Genomic DNA, 18,508 nt, shown 5'->3' with positions numbered 1-18,508 from the left:
TGGGTTATTATCTCTTAAAATACTCCTCACTGTTATAATGTTAAAAATCTTTTTTCTTTTTTTCTTTTTTTTTACAAAAGCAACTCCTGTTTCATATATTTTATTATACAAACAAAAGTGAAAGCATCCATCTTTGGCTGAACTTTGAGATTACAGTAACCAGGTCGCCATTTCCTTTTAACCTTTCACGATTGAACCGCTTTACTGTGAGGGGAAGCACCCGCCTTGTTCTTTCAACAGAAGAGCCTCCTTTTTATAATTGTTGTTATCGCCTTTTCTACAGTTATGTCTCACCTTTGTGTCGTTTTCTTTCTTGAGAGATCACGCAATAGAAGGAAACAATGTAATAAGTAGGTCTGATCTGACTGCCGGTGGTGTATTTGTCTCTTTTAGGACAGAGTATGGGCCAGCGTGGCCAAATGTCTTAACTGTGTCATAGCAATGGTGGATAAACTCCAGGAAGAGGACAACAGCAAGCAGGAGCAAGTCCCTGAGCAGCAACTAGCTGATGTCATCACCTCACACAATCCTGGTAAATAACTTTTTTAAAATCAGTTTGTTAATCTCGGTCTTTTCTTTTTTTGAAGCATAATCATTGCACCCTCTGTGAAAAACATTTCCAGGCTGTGTGTATTTCTGATATAGATTGCTGGGATTTCTATAACTTGAAAACATGTGGTGTTCTAAAGTCTCATCTGCCTGATAAGATAGTGCTGGCTGCTCAGTATTGCACCCCTGCAGCCGCTGCAGAAAAAGTTTAGTTATCTGACTTTATCTTTGTAGTTCAGTAACAAGGAGGTTGTATTTGTTGTACTACAGTATACCACTTAGGTTTGAATGTTATAAGCCCACTCCACAGGAGTGATTAGCTCTTGTGTATTGTGTTTCATCACATACGTATTATTACTACACTGAGCATGTTTCTTAAGTAATGGTATGCAATTATATTCAGGAAAATGCCTTCTTTGATTGTTGCTATTCTGTATTTCATTATATTTTATGACCTATTAATTATTAACTTTCTAGTTTGTTTTTTATCGAATCATCTGCTGCTATTACGGGTTGGTTTGTTAAAATGACATCTGGCAAAGTTTTAAAGGGATAAAATAACAGAGTAAAATTATATAATTCAGAATTACAAAAAAACCCTTTCCCCTCCCTCTGGTATTTAAAGACATTAAATATATTGAACAATGATATTTAAAGAAAACATGGACACTGTGATGCAATATCAAATTATCATCCAAAATGTCATAGTTGTGTGTTTTGTTTTGTTCTTTTGCCTTATGAACTACATCGTCTGATAAGAGAATAATAAACTCTGGTGGGACAGTCAGTGTTGTTTACGTGTATCTACAGCTTTAATTGAAAGGTTTGACTCAAGGCTGAGCTTGAACTCCGAGGCTCACTGTTGTTTAAGTATTAGCAAAAGAGGAACTTAAACAGTTGCCAGAGAAGTAGATGAAAGCTATATTTGGTATGCAGAGCCATTCACTGTTGATCGCAAGCTGCCCAGACTTCCCTCGCGTCCAATGAAATCCAGCCTCAAGCTTGTGTCCAGACAAGAGGCCAGGCTGATACAGCTGCCAACTGGCACACAGAGCAGTGGCATTAGTCTGACCAGGCGACAAGGAGAGGCTCTGTGAGAGTGTGTGTCACAGACAAATGCACTCTCAAGTGTTTTCTGCATTGGTATCATTTTGTGTATCTGTCCAAGGGAGCTGGCAGGTAACAAGAAGGCAGACCGCCTTGTGTTCAGGAGAAAAGATAAGCTAAAACCCCCAAACACCTTCATTAAGACAGTGAACAGGGGGAGAGCAAACGGTCATCTGCCTGTCTAAATACAAACAGAAATGGAATAATGAGGGAGGCTTTATCTGCTGGCTGATAGCTGTGAAGCTCTGATGACAAGGTGCAGGGAGGGTTTGGATGATAGGACAGGTGGACTGCTGAAGACATGACAGCTGGATTTCTATTTCCCTTCCTGGTATTTACAGAATGAGATAAGACATGATTTCTCTGACAAAGCAAGGGCAAGCCTGATGTGTTATACATTCCTGGTCTATCTATCTATAACTGTGAGTATGGGAATGTGCGTGTGTGTGCATGCGTGCTTTGATTGCTGATTGAAAGAACTTTTCATTATGCTGAACCTGAAAAGAATACATGCTGGGAAACTCTATTTTGGACATTAATTGTCTAACACTGCCCCCTGTTGGGCAATAAAGAGGGATTATAAATGACTGAAGTTCTGGAGGGAGGGAATCTTTTACAAAGCCTATTAAAACACTGCTGCTGTGTTAAACTAATTCATCTTCACCCACGAGCTGATGCAAAAGCTGGACACATAGCAGTTTTCATTAATCACTTTATTAGTTATAGATATGTTTTGGGTGTCATCGTCCATTACCTTGCACCTCTGGGCATTGCTTTTTAAAAGATGATTTCGGATAAATTGGAGATGTAAAAGCTTTATGCTTGAGAAACAACTTTTCTCCTGCAGTTGAAACACTGTGCCTGGTGTGAAATTACATACAGCTCTCTTGATTTAATGCCTGTACAATTCCAACATACAGCAAGGGGTTGTTCACGTTGTTATCATGAATGTTATCATGTGTTTTTCAGACTGTGTTTGCACAGTTTAGGTGGACACACACATATGCTAAAGTGTGTGAGCAAACAATCTGTGAGAGCAAAAATCCACCCAAGCTCTTTTAGGGGAAGCAGAAATGACACACAATAACGTGTAGCATTTCAATTATGTAATCTATTGCAAGTTTGTGTTGCTACGCATCCCGTAGTTTGTATCAAGATGATTATATGTGTTGTGGGTGTTGTGCACCTGCCTGTGTGTATACTGTATGTCTGTGCCCTTTAAGATGCAGAAAAAAAACAAATGCGCCACAAACTTAAGATCTGCTTTTTGTTTGTATGGTGCAGAGCTTTTTGCTTCATCAAGACAAGAATGCACCTTTTCACAGTTACTTTGAAGATGGGTTATAAATGTTAAATGGATACACACACACACACACACACACACACACACACACACACACACACACACACGGACCGTCTGGCTCAGACAGTTGTATTGAAAACACCTACAGGCAGTTCATTTGCCATTAATATCGTCGTGCACTTTGCTGCATTATTCGCTTAATTACTAAGTGCCCTGTTGATATGCACTATTGTCCAATGATGGATCACTCAAATGGCACAGGGGAGCTAATTACAGTTGCATAAAATCGAACAACCGCTTTCTTCATTTCTTTTCTGATCCCAAAAGAGAGTTTTTGTGATGGATAGCTTTGGATACTTCTCCATTTCAATGTGGCCCACCAACTCCCACTTATTGCACACCTTGTGAAACTGTATTCGCTACTTTTTTACCTTGTTGTCTTCCTTTGCTCTCTAGGGCTCTTCTTGCAGTGTTATTAATGTACACCCATCCTAAGTTGCACCACTACATCATTAAATGACATTCAACAAGAAGGGGACAAAGTCACTCAGAGACTAAAACCGCCTTTGAATGGGTGAAAAATTAAAACCAGAATCAATAAGTAGCGAGGTTTTAACGCATGCAGATGTTTCCGAAAGAGGTCGTTGAATGCTTTGAGCAAGAAAATGATGTGAATTGTATGCTTTGGCCTTCACCAATCTCAACCCAACACATTAGAGAGCACTCTCCGCCATCATGATCGGAACACGAAATGAGGAAATATCTTTACATAATTGCTGTTGCTCTCCTTCAGTAAAGTGCTGGGTGGCTTGTGATGGTCCTACCTTACTAAAGTACATTATTTTAGTTTTTTCTTTAATGTCTCCCCCTCCTGTGCATCGTGAAGCAGTCTCACAGGGTAATGAATGACCCACTGTAAATCACAGTCTCAGGAATATGGTTTGGGGATTTGTGTAGTTAATATAAGATGTTAGCTTTAAGGAGAAGAAATTACCTTGAATACAGCAAGTACATGTTCACATTAGGCAGTAGAGAGTACACACAATGCATTGAGTAAATTGCAACACATTTTACCTTCTTTTTTTTCATTATCACCGTGTTTTTTTTTAAAGGAAGTTTGTAACAACTGACAGTGAGTTCTTTGAGTATCTTCCTTACTGTAGATCTCTCTGGAATGAAACAGTCGAACTGGTTTTAACTCACATGTTGGCCACTTTTTGTGCCAGAGAAAGTTGGAAGACGTTCTAATCAATGGAATGCTGCAGGGATACCATAAACTTCAAGCCGGTAGCATTGCAATGGGTTTCCTTAACCAAAAACTAATGAAATCTTTACATTGGATTTTAAATCCCGGCAGAAAAGAAACTCTCATGAATTCTCTATCATGAATGCGAAAAAGCAAAAAGCTAATGCTAGGCTATCTGGCAAATCGGCAAATTCACGATAGAGTTATTTACAGACATATTTAACGCCGTAGAACAAAATATTGAAATATAATAGTATATATATTGAGATTATGGAACCAGACCAGATAATGCTAACCTACTTCTAGGATTTAGGTCTCCGATATCACTCTGTAACTCACACGATAAATGACAATTTGTCTGTATCAACTTCTTCTTGTACTTTATTTTCCACAGGTGACTGGAGGGAGCAGCTATGCCCTGTGGTGACCAGGTTAAATGAGTGTGTGATGGAGGTGGTGGAGAAGGCCAAGAGAGCCATGACATTTGTGCTCCTGCAGGAGGCAGCCTGCAGCATTCCACAGGGCTTCCTCCTCCAACAGAGGAGAGACATTGTCTTCAGTCAGGCGGTAAGTAACCACACTGAGTCGATAAACAACTGCCCTAAATATTTAAGGGTCTCTTCAAGTAATTGTCTAGGTTGATCTGAGGAGCAGAGTTTCTTTAAATTCAGATCCTCTCTCCCTTTGCTCTCTTTTAAGAGGGTCAGCAAAACACCACAAGTAAATGTTTTATTGCAGAGGCTACAAGAAACACAACACTTGTGCCCCAGAAGAGTGCTCCCTGACAACCTTTCACATTATAAAAGCAAAATTAGGACATTTGAATCGCGGCTAACTGAGCTATTGGTTCAATTATCTTTCATATGTAGACCAAATTGCAGCACTCGCGTCAGAGGGTGTGTGGTAAATCTTTGAAGTATTATATTAAATGTGCAAATAATGGGGGTAATTATGCTATTTATCAGAGGTTTTGCTAGTTTCCAGGTAGGTTCAGTGAATTGATCTTTTTAGCTTCTGGCCAAATGACTCTGTTGTAGACATGTTTATCATCTTGGATCTGATCAGCATTACCAGAAATACAAAAGATCAAAAGCTGGGTGTGGCATTTTGAAGCTGGATTCTTGCGCTTACAATCTCACACACAAATATGACGGGCGGTTGGACTCCACCTGGCAGCAGTATACAGTAGATAGAGGAGATTATCAATTGTCACCTCCCTTGGCAACGTCTGAAACTTTTTGTCATCTCAGCTACAAATTCAGCCAGCCTTCGTTAACGCAGTAGCGCACTAAACTCATTCATTTAGTTTTAGTTTGAAAAACAGATAAAAGAACAACAGCCATGTCATCACTGTCCTACACTCCATGAAACTTTTGCTACGCCTAAAGATTGACACAAGTCCAAGATACTACGCTCAGGTAGTGACAACACTAATCACTTCCTTCTGCAGTAATGACTGCTTTTGTCGAACATGGTGCACCAGGGGGAAAAAAACAGAACATCTCCTCACAGTGGGAACAGGATCAATGGGTTTTTGATAAGGGGTTTATCCAGGTCATGTAGAACAACCTAAAAGTGTGTGATTTGGTTCAAGTTAAAAGACACAGTAGATGTGGAGGAGTCCATGATAAATGACTCAGACATTTCACAGAAGGAATTGTACGATTTTGCTGCCTTGCTGTTTGTTTTGAAGGAAGGAAAAAAAATGTGTTTGAAGCGTATATGTGTGTGTATGCTATGTTTCTTTTCAGCTGGCAGCCTTAGCCTGTGGGTTCATTATGAGGCTGTATGCAGGAATGCAGGACAAAGGCTTCCTCAGGCAGCTCCACATGGTTGGCCTGGTTGCCCAGTTTGAGAGCCTGCTCAGCACCTATAGTGAGTTAAATCTGAACTGCAAACTTCAAAATCTCCTCTAAAAGCAGCTGTTCACTTTTATTTACAGTCGAGGAAGGAAAAACACTAATTGTGAACAAGTTAAAGTAACATTTGTTATGTGTGAGCTCTGGAAATGTGACGAGCACTTGTGAGGTCTCAGCAAATCATAACTTGTACAAAGTTGATGATTCACTGCAGAGTTTGTATGGCATGATGCCATTATTGCAGTCATGTCTATTGTTTTTTGTTTGGAAGAACTTGTTCATGTTCAAGTACAGATATTCAGCCATTGTTAATTTCTCTAAACATTATGGGGGAAAAAAGAGAAGGAATATTGAACAAGGAAAATACAAACAAGCAAAAAAATCATATCAATTCTGGTAAAGTTGGAAAAGGACGGAGCAGAAGTTTTTTGTTTTGTTTTTTTAACTACACACAGATAGTCTAAAAAAGAGGCTCGACCATCCAATGCCAACAATCAAACATTCTAGTAAAAAATAGAGGAAACAGTCAGAACAGGAGCAAACAACCCACTGGTGAGCAAATCATCACACTTCCAGCCACTTTCTCTATGTGGCGAACAAAGATGGTTAGCAAAACTAAGACTTCAGAATCAAACAGAAAGCTTAATATAAGCACAGAACAAAGAAATTCCAATGGTTTTAATATATTATTTATTATCCATGTCTCCAACAAGAAAATAACTAGTAGCTTGAATTTGATTCCTCAGCAATTTAACCTCTAGACATCTTAATGGTTGAGCTGCACTCACCTCATTTTCATTAAGAACAAAGCTCCACAAGAGTTCCTGATCTTGCGAACACTGTTTTAGGTGAAGAGATCGGGATGCTGGAGGATATGGAGGTTGGGATCTCAGATCTTCAGAGAGTCGTCTTTAAGATTACAGAGGCCAAAACAGATGACCTCAGTGACCTCCAGCCGGTAGTGTGTGGCCGACGGTAAGGCATTAATCAATCATGTGTCCTGACATGCTGACTTTTTGCCAACTTGTCCCTTAATTGAAAATGTTCTCTAAGTCACTTCATGAGATGATGACATATGAAAACCCATTGCGGGAGGGGCACTGAAGCTGAGAGGAAAAACATTATTAAGATTATGTTTTTCATTGGAATGTTGGAATTTCTATATAACGATATTTTTGATCCGACTGAGACTCAGCGTCTTGTCAATTATATTCAATCCCTGAAGCATACCTTGCTTTCTCATCTATTTTACTCTAAATTGGATGATAATTGACAAAATGAACATTATGCTGCATTGAAGAATACTTAAAACTAGTGATTGAAGCTGCTAACCTGTTAGGAAAATGTCCGTCCATCCGTCGTCCTCTGCTTACTGTATCTAGTTGGTCCGAGTCGTGGGGGCAGCAGCCTCAGCAGGGAAACCCAGACCACCCTCTCCCCAGCCACTTCCACCAGCTCTTCTGGGGGAATCCCCAGGCGTTCCCAGGCGAGCCGAGAGATATAATCCCTCCAGCGTATCCCGGGTCAGCCCCAAGGCCTCCTTCCGGTCGGACATGCCTGGAAAACCTCCCGAGGGAGGCGTCCAAGCAGCATCCTCACCAGATGCCTGAACCACCTCAACTGACTCCTCTTGACGTGGAGGAGCAGCGGCTCTACACTGAGTCCCTCCTGAATGACTGAGCTTCTCACCCTGTCTCTAAGGGAGGGCCCAGCCACCCTGCGGAGGAAACTCATTTCGGCCGCTTGTTTTCACATTTTTGGTCATTAGAAAAATGTTTACTCAAAATATAATCAAGTGACAATCTTGTATTATATTCATTCAGTTCACCCTCTGCTGGCAATTTGAAACACTGCAGATTTAAGGCACTCAAGCGTTTGAGTTTTAAATGGAAATTACAGAACTGGTAACACGTGCATCACTAGTAGTCACGAGTCTTCTTTAGCAGAGAATGTTTATTCTGCTAAAGAAGGAAGAACTTGAGGATTTTCATCTAGACAGAAACCTCATCAACATTATTAGTTACCATTCTCTATACAAATATTGGTCCACGCTATGACAATACAGAGGTAGAAGAGGAAGGAGAGAGGTTTTATTGTCGACGTGCAGAACTCATCGACCTCTACAACAGCCCATCCTCTATAAAGCAGCACTTATTTACAGCTCTTTGAATGAAACAACTTCCCAATTTTTCAGAATTTTTTTTTCCAAAACAATAAAATCTTAATCTTAGTCAACCATACAAACATCCCAGTTTTGGCCCCCTCAACCTTTCCTTGTAATTCAGGATTACATGTAGAGATTCCAGGACATGAAATTCACTTCCTCCCCACCTTGTCAACCTCTCTCCTCAGGCATCATACCAGTCATGCTCTTTTACTGTTTAGGTAAGACGAGTTTATTTGTATAGCACATTTCATGTACAAGACAATCCAAAGTGCTTTCCATTAAGACTAAAAGCACTGAAAAAAGCATTAAAAAGTACAATAAAAAGCAATAAAGGGTTAAAAATAGAATAATAAAAAGAGAATAAAATAATTAAGTTAAAATTATCAAAAACAGCAGCAGCCTGGATAAGTTAAGAGATACCGGGAAGATTTCATGGACAGGCATTGAGAAAAGAAATGTTTTTAACATGGACTTAAAAGTGTCGACATTTTAATCTCCACTGGCTGTTTGTCCAACTTTTTTGCAACATAACAGTGAAATGCTGCTTCTCCATGTTTAGTCTGGACTCTGGACTCGACTCTGGTGTGGATCAACTGACCTGAGACTTGGATCTAAGAGCCCTGCTAGGTTTACATTCTCGGAACATGTCACAGATGTTTTCTGGACCTAGACTATTCTGGGATTTGTTGACTATCTATACGATTTTAAAATCTATTCTCTGATTGACTGGAAGCCAGTGTAAAGATTTTAAAACTGGTACGATGTGTTCAGATCTCTTAGTCCTGGTGCAGCAGTGTTCTGAATGAGCTGCAGATGTTTAATGCTTAAGAGACCATTCCAGTAATCCAGTCTACTGGAGGTGAACGCATGGATGAGTTTCTCCTGGTCTTTTTTGGAAACAAAACCTTTAATTCTGTTGCTGTTTCTGAACTGGTAAAAAGCTGCTTTGGTGACAGCTTTGATGTGGCTGCTGAGATTCAGATCTGAGTCTATTAACACCCCAAGGTTACGAACTTGGTCAGTGATTTTTAAGAGCCCGAGTCTCAAGATATTTGCCAACGCTGACCCTCTTCTCTTTGCTACTAAACAGAATAATCACAGATTTTTCCTGATTTTACTGCAGAAAATTCTCTCTCATCCATGAGTTTATTTGCTCCAGACACCGACACAGTAAATCTTTGAGGCTGCAGTCATCTGGTGGCAGAGACCCGTGGAGTTTTGTATCGTCAGCATTACTATGAAAATTGATGTTCAAGTTCTGTAATATTTGATAAAAAGGAAACATATACAGGTTAAACAAAAGAGGTCCAAGAACCGACCCCCGAGGGACTCATGGCCACTCTCTCAGATTCATAGCTGCCAATTGTAACAAAATAACTCCAGCCTTCTAAGTAGGACCAGTTAAGAACCTCTCCAGAGAGTCCAATCCAGTTTTCCAGCCTGTTCAATAGGGCTGTAGCGATACACTAATCTCGCGATACGATACAATACACAACATTCGGTTCACGATACGATATATATCACAATATTCAGCTCACAATACAACTCGATACACTTACATCCTTTTCTGAAAGATTTTAAAGGGAGAAAGTGATTTTGGTGACATCTTGTGAGTGTTCCATTGACTTGGATTGAATTAATTGAACTGAAAGCATCAATTACACAACATATGGCTCTGACTGGCAGCTTGCAAATGCTGGACAAAATGAGCCAAAGATGTGGTGAGAAAATTAGTTTCATTTATTAACACTGAGTGCAAATTGTAGCTTGCAAGCTTTTGAAAAGTAAAGTGAAAAATGGAGAGTTTAAGTGCAGCAAGTGGCCTTCTTTGGCAGCTTTTTTAGCTTGATACTGAACATATGAGGTCGCTACGAGCCAGTCTAGCCACCAGGTTAACTAAAAATGAACCATGGCAACCAATAATTCAATTCACGGTGACTGGGGGTCCATCGCATTCACCATGCGCCTAAAGCTGGTGTGTTCAACCACCGAATAAGGTTTCAAATCCTGACAAATAAAGTAGGCAATGGACTCTGGAATTTTAGTTACACCTTTTAAAATAAAACTAAGATATACAAAAGAAATAAAATAACCAAATGAGATCCCCTTACACTGGAATGAATCTCTAAATAATGCAGCTTCTCCTCCTCCTTTCCTCCCATTTTGGCATTTATTCATAAAACTAAAATGTGAGGGTGCTGTTTCATTAAGAACAGTTGCGCTCGTGCTTTCTGTTAACTGTGTGTCTGTCCGATGTTAGAAAATCCAAGTTGTGTGAAATGATGAAGTCATTAACTAACAGTGACTTGTCGGACAGAGCTCTAATATTAAGTAAAGCTAGCTTTGTGGAGTTAAACTCATCTCTGTCGTATCCTGAGTTTTACGTGATACGGTTAACAGGTTAGATTCACCCAGATAGTTGATTGTTTTTGAATTCTTATCCTACTAACTATTACAGGAATCCCACTGGGTCCCAGCTCGTTCTCAGGACAGCTGTCAGTAGCCAGTCCACTCCAATGGCAGAATGCTGTGTGATGGTAACCTACGCAGCAACGTAGCTGGAGTGTAGAGGCAGTTAGGAGGAAGTAGCTCAGACCTTTGGATCGCGGTGAACTTTAGTCCTCAAGTCTTCAGGGATGCGATGATTTGTGATATAATCAGCAACAGTAGTTCACACGAAGAACAAAGGTCACAGCAAGGTCAAGCAAGGCTATGTATGCTCTATGCAATCATGCCAAGTGAGATAGGATAAGACACTCACCTCTCCCCTATCCACATCCATCTCCTTTGCTATTTATCTAGCACACTGTTGTCTACACATCATCTGGCTCTTTTTACTGCACGCTCTGGCCTGTCCAAGGTGTCAGATATTACAACTTCCCAAAGTGTATTGAATTCCTTTTGAGACATGTTCTCTGTTTTACCTTCTCGCTTTCTTTCTTCTTCTCTATATTCAGAGATCACTTCACCGTAGAAGTACCTTTACCACGTCTGGCTTTCAGGACCATGCCAGAAGAGATCAAGGAGGGCAAGCCTCTGCGAGTATTCCCGGTGCTCTTTAATGTGGGAATCAATGAACAGCAAACTATAGCAGAGAGGTAGTGCAGATGTTCTCCATTCACTCCCAAAAACACAAAGGTCACTGTAAAGAATTACATCCATGCATGACTTCTATTTTTCTTTAGTCTTACAGATATTGGATTCTTTTCCATGAATTAAATTGTCAGTCATCTAGTTCAAGCAAAAGCATACAGAGAAAAACAAGGAAAAATTATTAGATAACTACTTGTACTGAATGTTAAGAAATATTAGACGTATCACCGTGTTTTTCATCTGGTTGAAGCATGAACTGATCTGTACTCACGTGACACGAGGCACCAGAGTAAAGTGTTTTGGGGTTTTTAATGAGCCTTCACTCTCTGTCTTGTCCTGCCAGGTTTGGAGATATCTCCCTTCAAGAGAGAATAAACCAGAAGAACTTTGAGATTTTAGAATTTTATTACAAATCATTAAGTGAAAAGGTGCCACTTGAATGTAAGTGCATACACTTTTCTTTTTATTCATCATATAGACAGCCTTTTAAAATTTATGGACATATTTCAGACGCCTTTGTTCTGCCATTCTCTAGCCTGTTCTTAAAGCCTATTGACTTGTTGATTACATGGATATTACATAGTTATTATCTTTATAAACATGCTGTCACTCCCATTATATCTGGTTATTGTTAAGGGTAAAATTAAAATTAAATTACGTTACATGTCCTTTGTTTTAATCTTTAGCTCCTTGAAATTTGTACACACAAAACAGGTGTTATTACATGAAAATAAACAATTTACAAAAGAATTGCCGAAATTCCTTAGTCTTTGTTTCAGCTTGTTGGTTTTGGTTTTCCACTCGAACTAGTTTTACAATATGAAATCACACCTCGGAGAATGACTCCTCAGGTGCTGACATTGGTTCTTGAATGACAAGGCAGCTTTGAGAACGGTTTTTAGCATTGAAGCAGTAAAGTTGATACTGTGAGAGTGCTGTAGCTGGATACCCAGTCCTGCTCCTCACTATTATCCTGCTGTAATATTGAGTACTTCTTCAAGTACTCTTCACCAGCGGGAGAAATCAGTCACTAATGCTGTGTTTTATGTTTCCTGTGAACAGGTCTCCCATGTTTTCAGACACAGGCTGATGTAAAGGAATTACTTGAAACCCTGGGCCAGAATGTAGTCACTAAGAAGAGGAAGAATGTGGAGATATTATGGATTGCTGGAGCGGTGAGCAGTTATTTTCCTTTTAGGTGGGAGTGTTGTTGCAGTAACTCTCTGTCCTTGACAGGGGACAAAGATTCCTCTTAGCCATATAAATAAATTGAATTCTCTTACATAGGCAAGGCAACTGTGATTTGTAGATGCAATAGGTTTTAAACATATTGATGATTTACAAACTTAAGTTGGAGCAAAAAGCAGCTGCATGACTAGGGTGGATTAAAATTCATAGAGTGATATATGACACAAATGATTACTCCCCTTCCCCAAAGTTTCCTAACAGGAGCAATTCACAGACAGAAAAGGAACTGTTTCCATTCTCTTCATATTTTTCCACTTTCAGATTTGCAGAAGATTAAATGGCATCAGGTTCACCAGCTGTAAAAGTGCCAAAGACCGGACATCCATGTCTGTCACGCTAGAGCAGTGTGCCCTCCTACGCGATGAACACCAGCTCAGCAAGGATTTCTTCATCCGTGCACTGGACTGTATGCGGAGGTAAGCTTGTAATAAAAGATCGTACCAAAGCAGTATGGGTGCAGGCTATTGCTCCAAAAAAATCCAAATTATTCCGGAATTAAAAGTCAGTTGTGGCAAGTAGATTTGAACGTTATTGAAAACTGAATTTTGTCTTTCAAAAACAATGTCTTGGTTAATAATTAAATGATTAACAACACTCACAGTCAGTCGTTTTAACTGGATATATTCTTATGACAACGGTGACAGTGAAATCTGTGAATTATCCAGAGTGGCATTGTTTCTATATAATTTTCAGTCCATTGTGGGATGAAAGGGAAATTTATATCACCTGCATTAATCTGGCAGCAGAATGTTCAGGGTGTAATCTCAGTACACAAGCTTAAGACAGTGGAAAATATATTTGTAAAAATGTGTTTTTTATGCTCCTAATAACCTGCACCCACATTTATTTACCGTGTGTCAACAAATAGAGCACCTGTTGCACACATGTCACATTGATTTTGTGTCCACACCCTCTTCACCCTGCTTATCACCATGGGTTGTGTCAGTGTAAACACCATGATGTGTTCCAGCCACCATCACACTCTCCCTCACACATCCAAAGGCAATCATGCATGTTCAGTTCAGCGCTTCAGGGAAACTGTTGCCTTTTATGTTTGCCAGCAGCGTTGACAGTTGTGTCTGCATTTCTCTAAATCTGATCTGGTCAAAATTTAAAGCTGTCCAAGCCTGTTGATTAGGTGCACATCTGGCAAACATGTGGCAATGAGCTGTGAATGCAGATGCTGCTGAGGGCAGCGCATTCAACAGATGCAGTCCATATCAATGCCAAAAAAAACCTCCGCACTAGTCCAAAGGTAATGGTTATCTCGAGGGAATACCTTTTATTGTTTGATAAAGGTTTTCCCTACCCTCATGTTCACCAAAATGAATCGACAGTGTAAACCAGGGAAATGTGTGACCTTTGACCGCAAATGTCTTCAGAAGCAATTTTGGAGAAATTCCCTCAAGATATTCTGGATATATCACCATAATGTGAGGTGACTGTGACCTTTGACTCTTGACCTCCGCCAACTAATCAGTTCCTTCGTGTGTCCCTGAATGTTCCAGCGTTAACAAGAATGGGACGGACAGACAGCCTGAAGCCATAATGACTCTGATCTAAGGCTTCTAACTAGCATAAACTCAATTTTCTGCTACTAACATGACGCTGTGTATATTGGCTGGATCCGATGTAACAGAAACGTGCCCTGCATTTCATCAGTCCGCATGCCTCCTTCCTCCATCCATCATTCCATCAGCTTGAGTTCTATCATGTCTGCTCCTGGTGGTCCATCACTTCCTGCTCATCTGCTTTTTCAGCCTAATGGCTTTGTCTTTGTGGGCCTTCTGGTACTAGCCTGAATCTGTTCTAAAGCGGTACTAGAAGTTCCCCGTAGACCCTATCTTGACTGTACTAACACCGCAGTGTTTTGACCTGTCTCTGTTGGTTCTGTTTCACTCTGATGGGCAGTCGGCTGACCCAGGGAGACATTGGGCAGTGGGAGGACCCTGAAGCTGGCGCCGTGACAGAGAACAAACCGGCGTCACGACACTTTTACCCCATTGCCCTGCTGCTCGTTAGCTCCCACTTACTGGTTGTGTGGCTCATTTTAAGTCTTGTTTTTCTGCTTGCAAAATATCAATAAATTGCTGACAATGCCATCTGTACTCACTCCTTCTTTCTGTGTATGCTGAGTGTTCTTTTCTGAGTGGTGGCAGTGACATTTGATTGGCTCATTGGTGGAGGGATAATTGGTGTGAGTGTGTTAAGATGTTGAGCGGGAGGATGTTAATCCCTGAGATTTAGTTGAGGATTGAGGGAGAATGGATTTCAATCAGATGGTATTAAGTAACATAACTGCCAATTAAAGATGGATAGTTAACAGGAATCCTTGTCTTTGAAATCTGTCAATAACTATAATGACTAATACTTTCATAAAACTAACAAATTTAAATTGCGCTCAAATTGCATGTCCTGAGTGAATTAGCGCAATCCTCATTTTAAGGATTAATGAAAAGCTTGGTATCACTTCCAAGCTGGCCAGCAACACCGTCAGATATTTATGTTTGGTTGTCACATCCGTGGTTAACCGTCAGGGCGTCTAATACGGATCTAAATTTGACACTGCCAACAGCTGATTGGTTTTGTCATTTTGAGTTGTTTTTTTTTTTCCTACTCACTACTTTGTACTCTCTAAAACCTCTAAATATTATCTTCCACCCAAGGTTCCTACCCTGGCTGTCACCCCTTTATGTTTTTAACCATTTCCTGGATAGCTAGGCTCTGGAGCTTACTTTGTATATGTACATTGTTTACTTTTTATATGTTAACAAAGACGGTGAATATGGTCAATATTAAACTGACTAAATACGAGCATCCTGGTGTTAGCATTTAGCTTAAAGCACGGCTGCTAGTACGACACCGTGTGGCTATAGCACAGACGAACATGGAACACGTTCTCTATGAATGATTTTTTATTTGTATGAAGAACATATAACACAGTGGAGTTAAAACTTCACGTAAACAAACTGATAGATAAAAGAGACAAAAACTGCAAAGCAGCTGCAACAAAGAAAAACAAAATTCTTGACCTATATTTATCTGGTTATAGCAAAGTTGTGTGTGTGTGTGTGTGTTTATGTGTGTGTTTGTGTGTGTGTTTGTGTGTGTGTGTGTGTGTGTTCTTGTACTTGCTACATAGTGAGGACTAGACATATACATACTTAACCAACAGTGTGAGGACATTTTAGCTGGTTCTCACTTCTTCAGAGGGCCTTTGAAGGTCAAGATTTGGTTTTAGGGCCAAGGATAGAATCAGGTTCTGGTTAGGTTTAGGGTGGAGGTTAGAATCAGATTCAGGTTAGGTTAAGGGTCAAGGTTAGGGTCAGACAGTCAGTTGAGATGGTTAGGGGGAGGGGCTAGGGAATGTATTACGTCAAAGAAAGTCCTCACAAATATATAAGTACAAGGGTGTGTGTGTATGTGTTTAGTAAAGTAAATAAAGTGTTGTGTGCCATGAAAATCCTCTTTGCTTTATAATTCTCTGTGAGTTGTAAGCCTGTCAATCATCAACTGTACTATGTGCAGTAGTGCTGCAGTGACGATTCTGGAATACTCCTCAAACCTGTTCTGTCTCTTAAGTCACAACTCCAGTTGTTTATCTTTGTGTGTGCATGAAGGCAATGGAAACCATGCAGCTTATGACAACATCTTTACTGTTTTGACATATGACATTCACAGGGAGGTTTGTTGCAATAAATTTTTAAAAAACTGGCAGTAAAGATATAATGAGAAATCCATGATTGATGATCCATCCGAACCTCCTCCTCCTCCTTTCACCTGATTCCCTCCTCTGCTCCCATCATGCTCCTCCTGGGCTGAGGCTTGGTTGGAGGTTCACTGATGCCTGCACACTGGCATCAACTCTGGAAGGGGACATATAAAAACAAAACAAAACAAAAAGAACAGCCACGCCTGGGATTTTCACCATGTTTAGTGAAAATCAAATTACTGGACAAATGCCAAAACTAATTAGATTTCAGCCGCTGGACACACTTGAGTCTTTGCTGTTGTTTTTTTTTTAATTTACGATACAAACATACGTGTTTTCCGAATGATGTTGCTCACATATATTTCAACCTGGGCCTTATTTAAACAACGTTTTTTTTGTGTTGAAATCATTGGTAATACAATTTTTAAAAGGCCGTAATTATTTCCATGATTAACTGATTCATGCCAATGAAATTTTGAAAACTGCTCATCGAAATTTCTCTGAGCCCAAAATATTAATTGTATCTTTTGTAGGTCCAGTGTTCTAAATTTGCTTGAGTTCAATAAATGGCAAAAATCAGCAAATCTTTATATTTCAGAGTCTGGAACAAACAAATGTTTGATACTGTTTGTCTTGCTTCAGCAAGACCAACCCTATTGAAGTCATTGCAATATCAAAAATAAGAATTCCATGGCCTGCAATCGTGGAACGACTGCAGCTTAATTTAACACACCTCAAAGTTTGTCCATTAAAAGCATTTTTCTCTAGGGATCGTTGCGCTGGTGATGTCATCCCCCTAATGATAACAATGTGACTTCGCCAGCGATGTTGTAAAAACACTTTGTTCTAAATTCTAGTTCTTCATCACAAAGTCTTGCCCTGCCATTCATTTATTATCATTTTGAAAGTTTAGAAGTATTTTTTTAGTGAGCAACAGAAAAGACAAACAGGAAGCAAAGTCCGTGGATGATTGTTTGCTGCTTTCTCACTACTTAATTGTAGCTTTCTCACTACTTGGCAGTGATTCCAGTCATTTTGACCCAAAGACACCTCAGGTTGAGACTCGGGCCAGTTCCAGAGATGTCTGTTTCATGATGTGCCTTATTTATACACAATATGTTCACACTAATCCACACTTTGCTAAATAAAACAGTTAAATACTTGCCTCTACATAAGTAAAGCATATTTTGGGTGAGAAGCCACATGTAACACTTTTCCTCCATCACTGCAAAGACTGACATGATGAAACGTTACAATTCAAAAACTGGCTCATATTGACTTTTTTGTTTCCCTTTTCTCCCCTCATTCCTCCTCGCCCTCTTTATTTGATCATCAGAGAAGGATGTCGCATTGAGAACGTTGAAAAGAATATTAGATGCAGGAAATATGCCTTCAACATGTTGCAGCTGATGGCCTTTCCCAAGTGCTACCGACCACCAGAGGGGACTTACGGCAAAGTTGACTCTTGAGGAAGTAAGGCAGCTGCGTCGATATGTAAAACCTGCCGGATGTTGTTGTACTTTTGATGTTTGTTTAGTTTTTCATTGCCCTGCTATGTGATGTGTCTGAATGTGTGTGTGTGTGTGTGTGTGTGTGTGTGTGTGTGTGTTTGTGATCACCCAATTTCAAGCTAAAATGGCCAAACATGCAGTACTTAATAAAAGAATTAGGTAATTTCCATGTTTTCCTTGTGGTCCGTAGACAGACAGATGGATACAATAAACGTGGTAAATAAAACACATGTGGCAACCACTGAATGAATCAGAATTGTTCGGCAGAAAAAGAACCACTCTCATCTTTCCTCAGAAAGTCCTCCTTCCTGCAGTGGGACTTATCTGAGGGTAAGATGATGTCCCCAGACCTCAACTTGGACCCTGGTCCCTTTGGTCAAAACCAAGTTAGTTCCTCTGAAGGTTCCTTGTTTCTGAGCAAAGTTCCCATGGTTGTAAAAAAAAAAAAAAAAAAAAGGGCTTATGATTCTTTTTTCTTTTCTTTTTCTTTTTTTTTACATTTCTTTTCTTTTTTCTAATGGTTGCACGTGAGCAACACTTGATTCGTTATCTTTGTATATTATAAGGTACATTTCAGAGAAAAACAGCCAGATATGAGAACATATGCCTTTTTTTAAAAGCTGTGTAACGAATGCCTTTTATTTATTTTTGTATTCTGAAATGATTTATATTCTTTGGGTTGATACCCTGAACTATGTATATGCTGTCATTCA

The 18,508-nt window shown here is 39.8% G+C and overlaps 1 protein-coding gene across 12 annotated transcripts in view; it reads left to right on the top strand.

The window, feature by feature from the left end:
* inpp4b (inositol polyphosphate-4-phosphatase type II B) overlaps nucleotides 1-18,508 on the top strand; it is a 232,724-nt gene extending 214,216 nt beyond the window's left edge. For 9 of the 12 annotated variants that reach the window (XM_086211737.1, XM_086211738.1, XM_086211742.1 and 6 more), the window contains 9 exons: nucleotides 394-532; nucleotides 4,600-4,772; nucleotides 5,957-6,080; nucleotides 6,913-7,039; nucleotides 11,189-11,329; nucleotides 11,668-11,765; nucleotides 12,387-12,499; nucleotides 12,834-12,988; nucleotides 14,484-17,602. In XM_086211737.1, the coding sequence (XP_086067863.1) occupies nucleotides 394-532; nucleotides 4,600-4,772; nucleotides 5,957-6,080; nucleotides 6,913-7,039; nucleotides 11,189-11,329; nucleotides 11,668-11,765; nucleotides 12,387-12,499; nucleotides 12,834-12,988; nucleotides 14,484-14,658 (1,245 nt within the window). In that variant the 3' untranslated portion in view covers nucleotides 14,659-17,602. The other 3 variants (XM_086211739.1, XM_086211740.1, XM_086211743.1) reach the window with 3 other exon arrangements.

Source organism: Aulostomus chinensis, chromosome 8, assembly GCF_037954235.1.
Source record: "Aulostomus chinensis isolate RoL2024-O1b breed Wild chromosome 8, RoL_Achi_v1.0, whole genome shotgun sequence".
Classification (NCBI taxonomy): Eukaryota; Metazoa; Chordata; class Actinopteri; order Syngnathiformes; family Aulostomidae; genus Aulostomus; species Aulostomus chinensis.
Note: the sequence above shows the minus strand (reverse complement) of the source record. Positions and strands in the feature narration are given on the sequence as shown.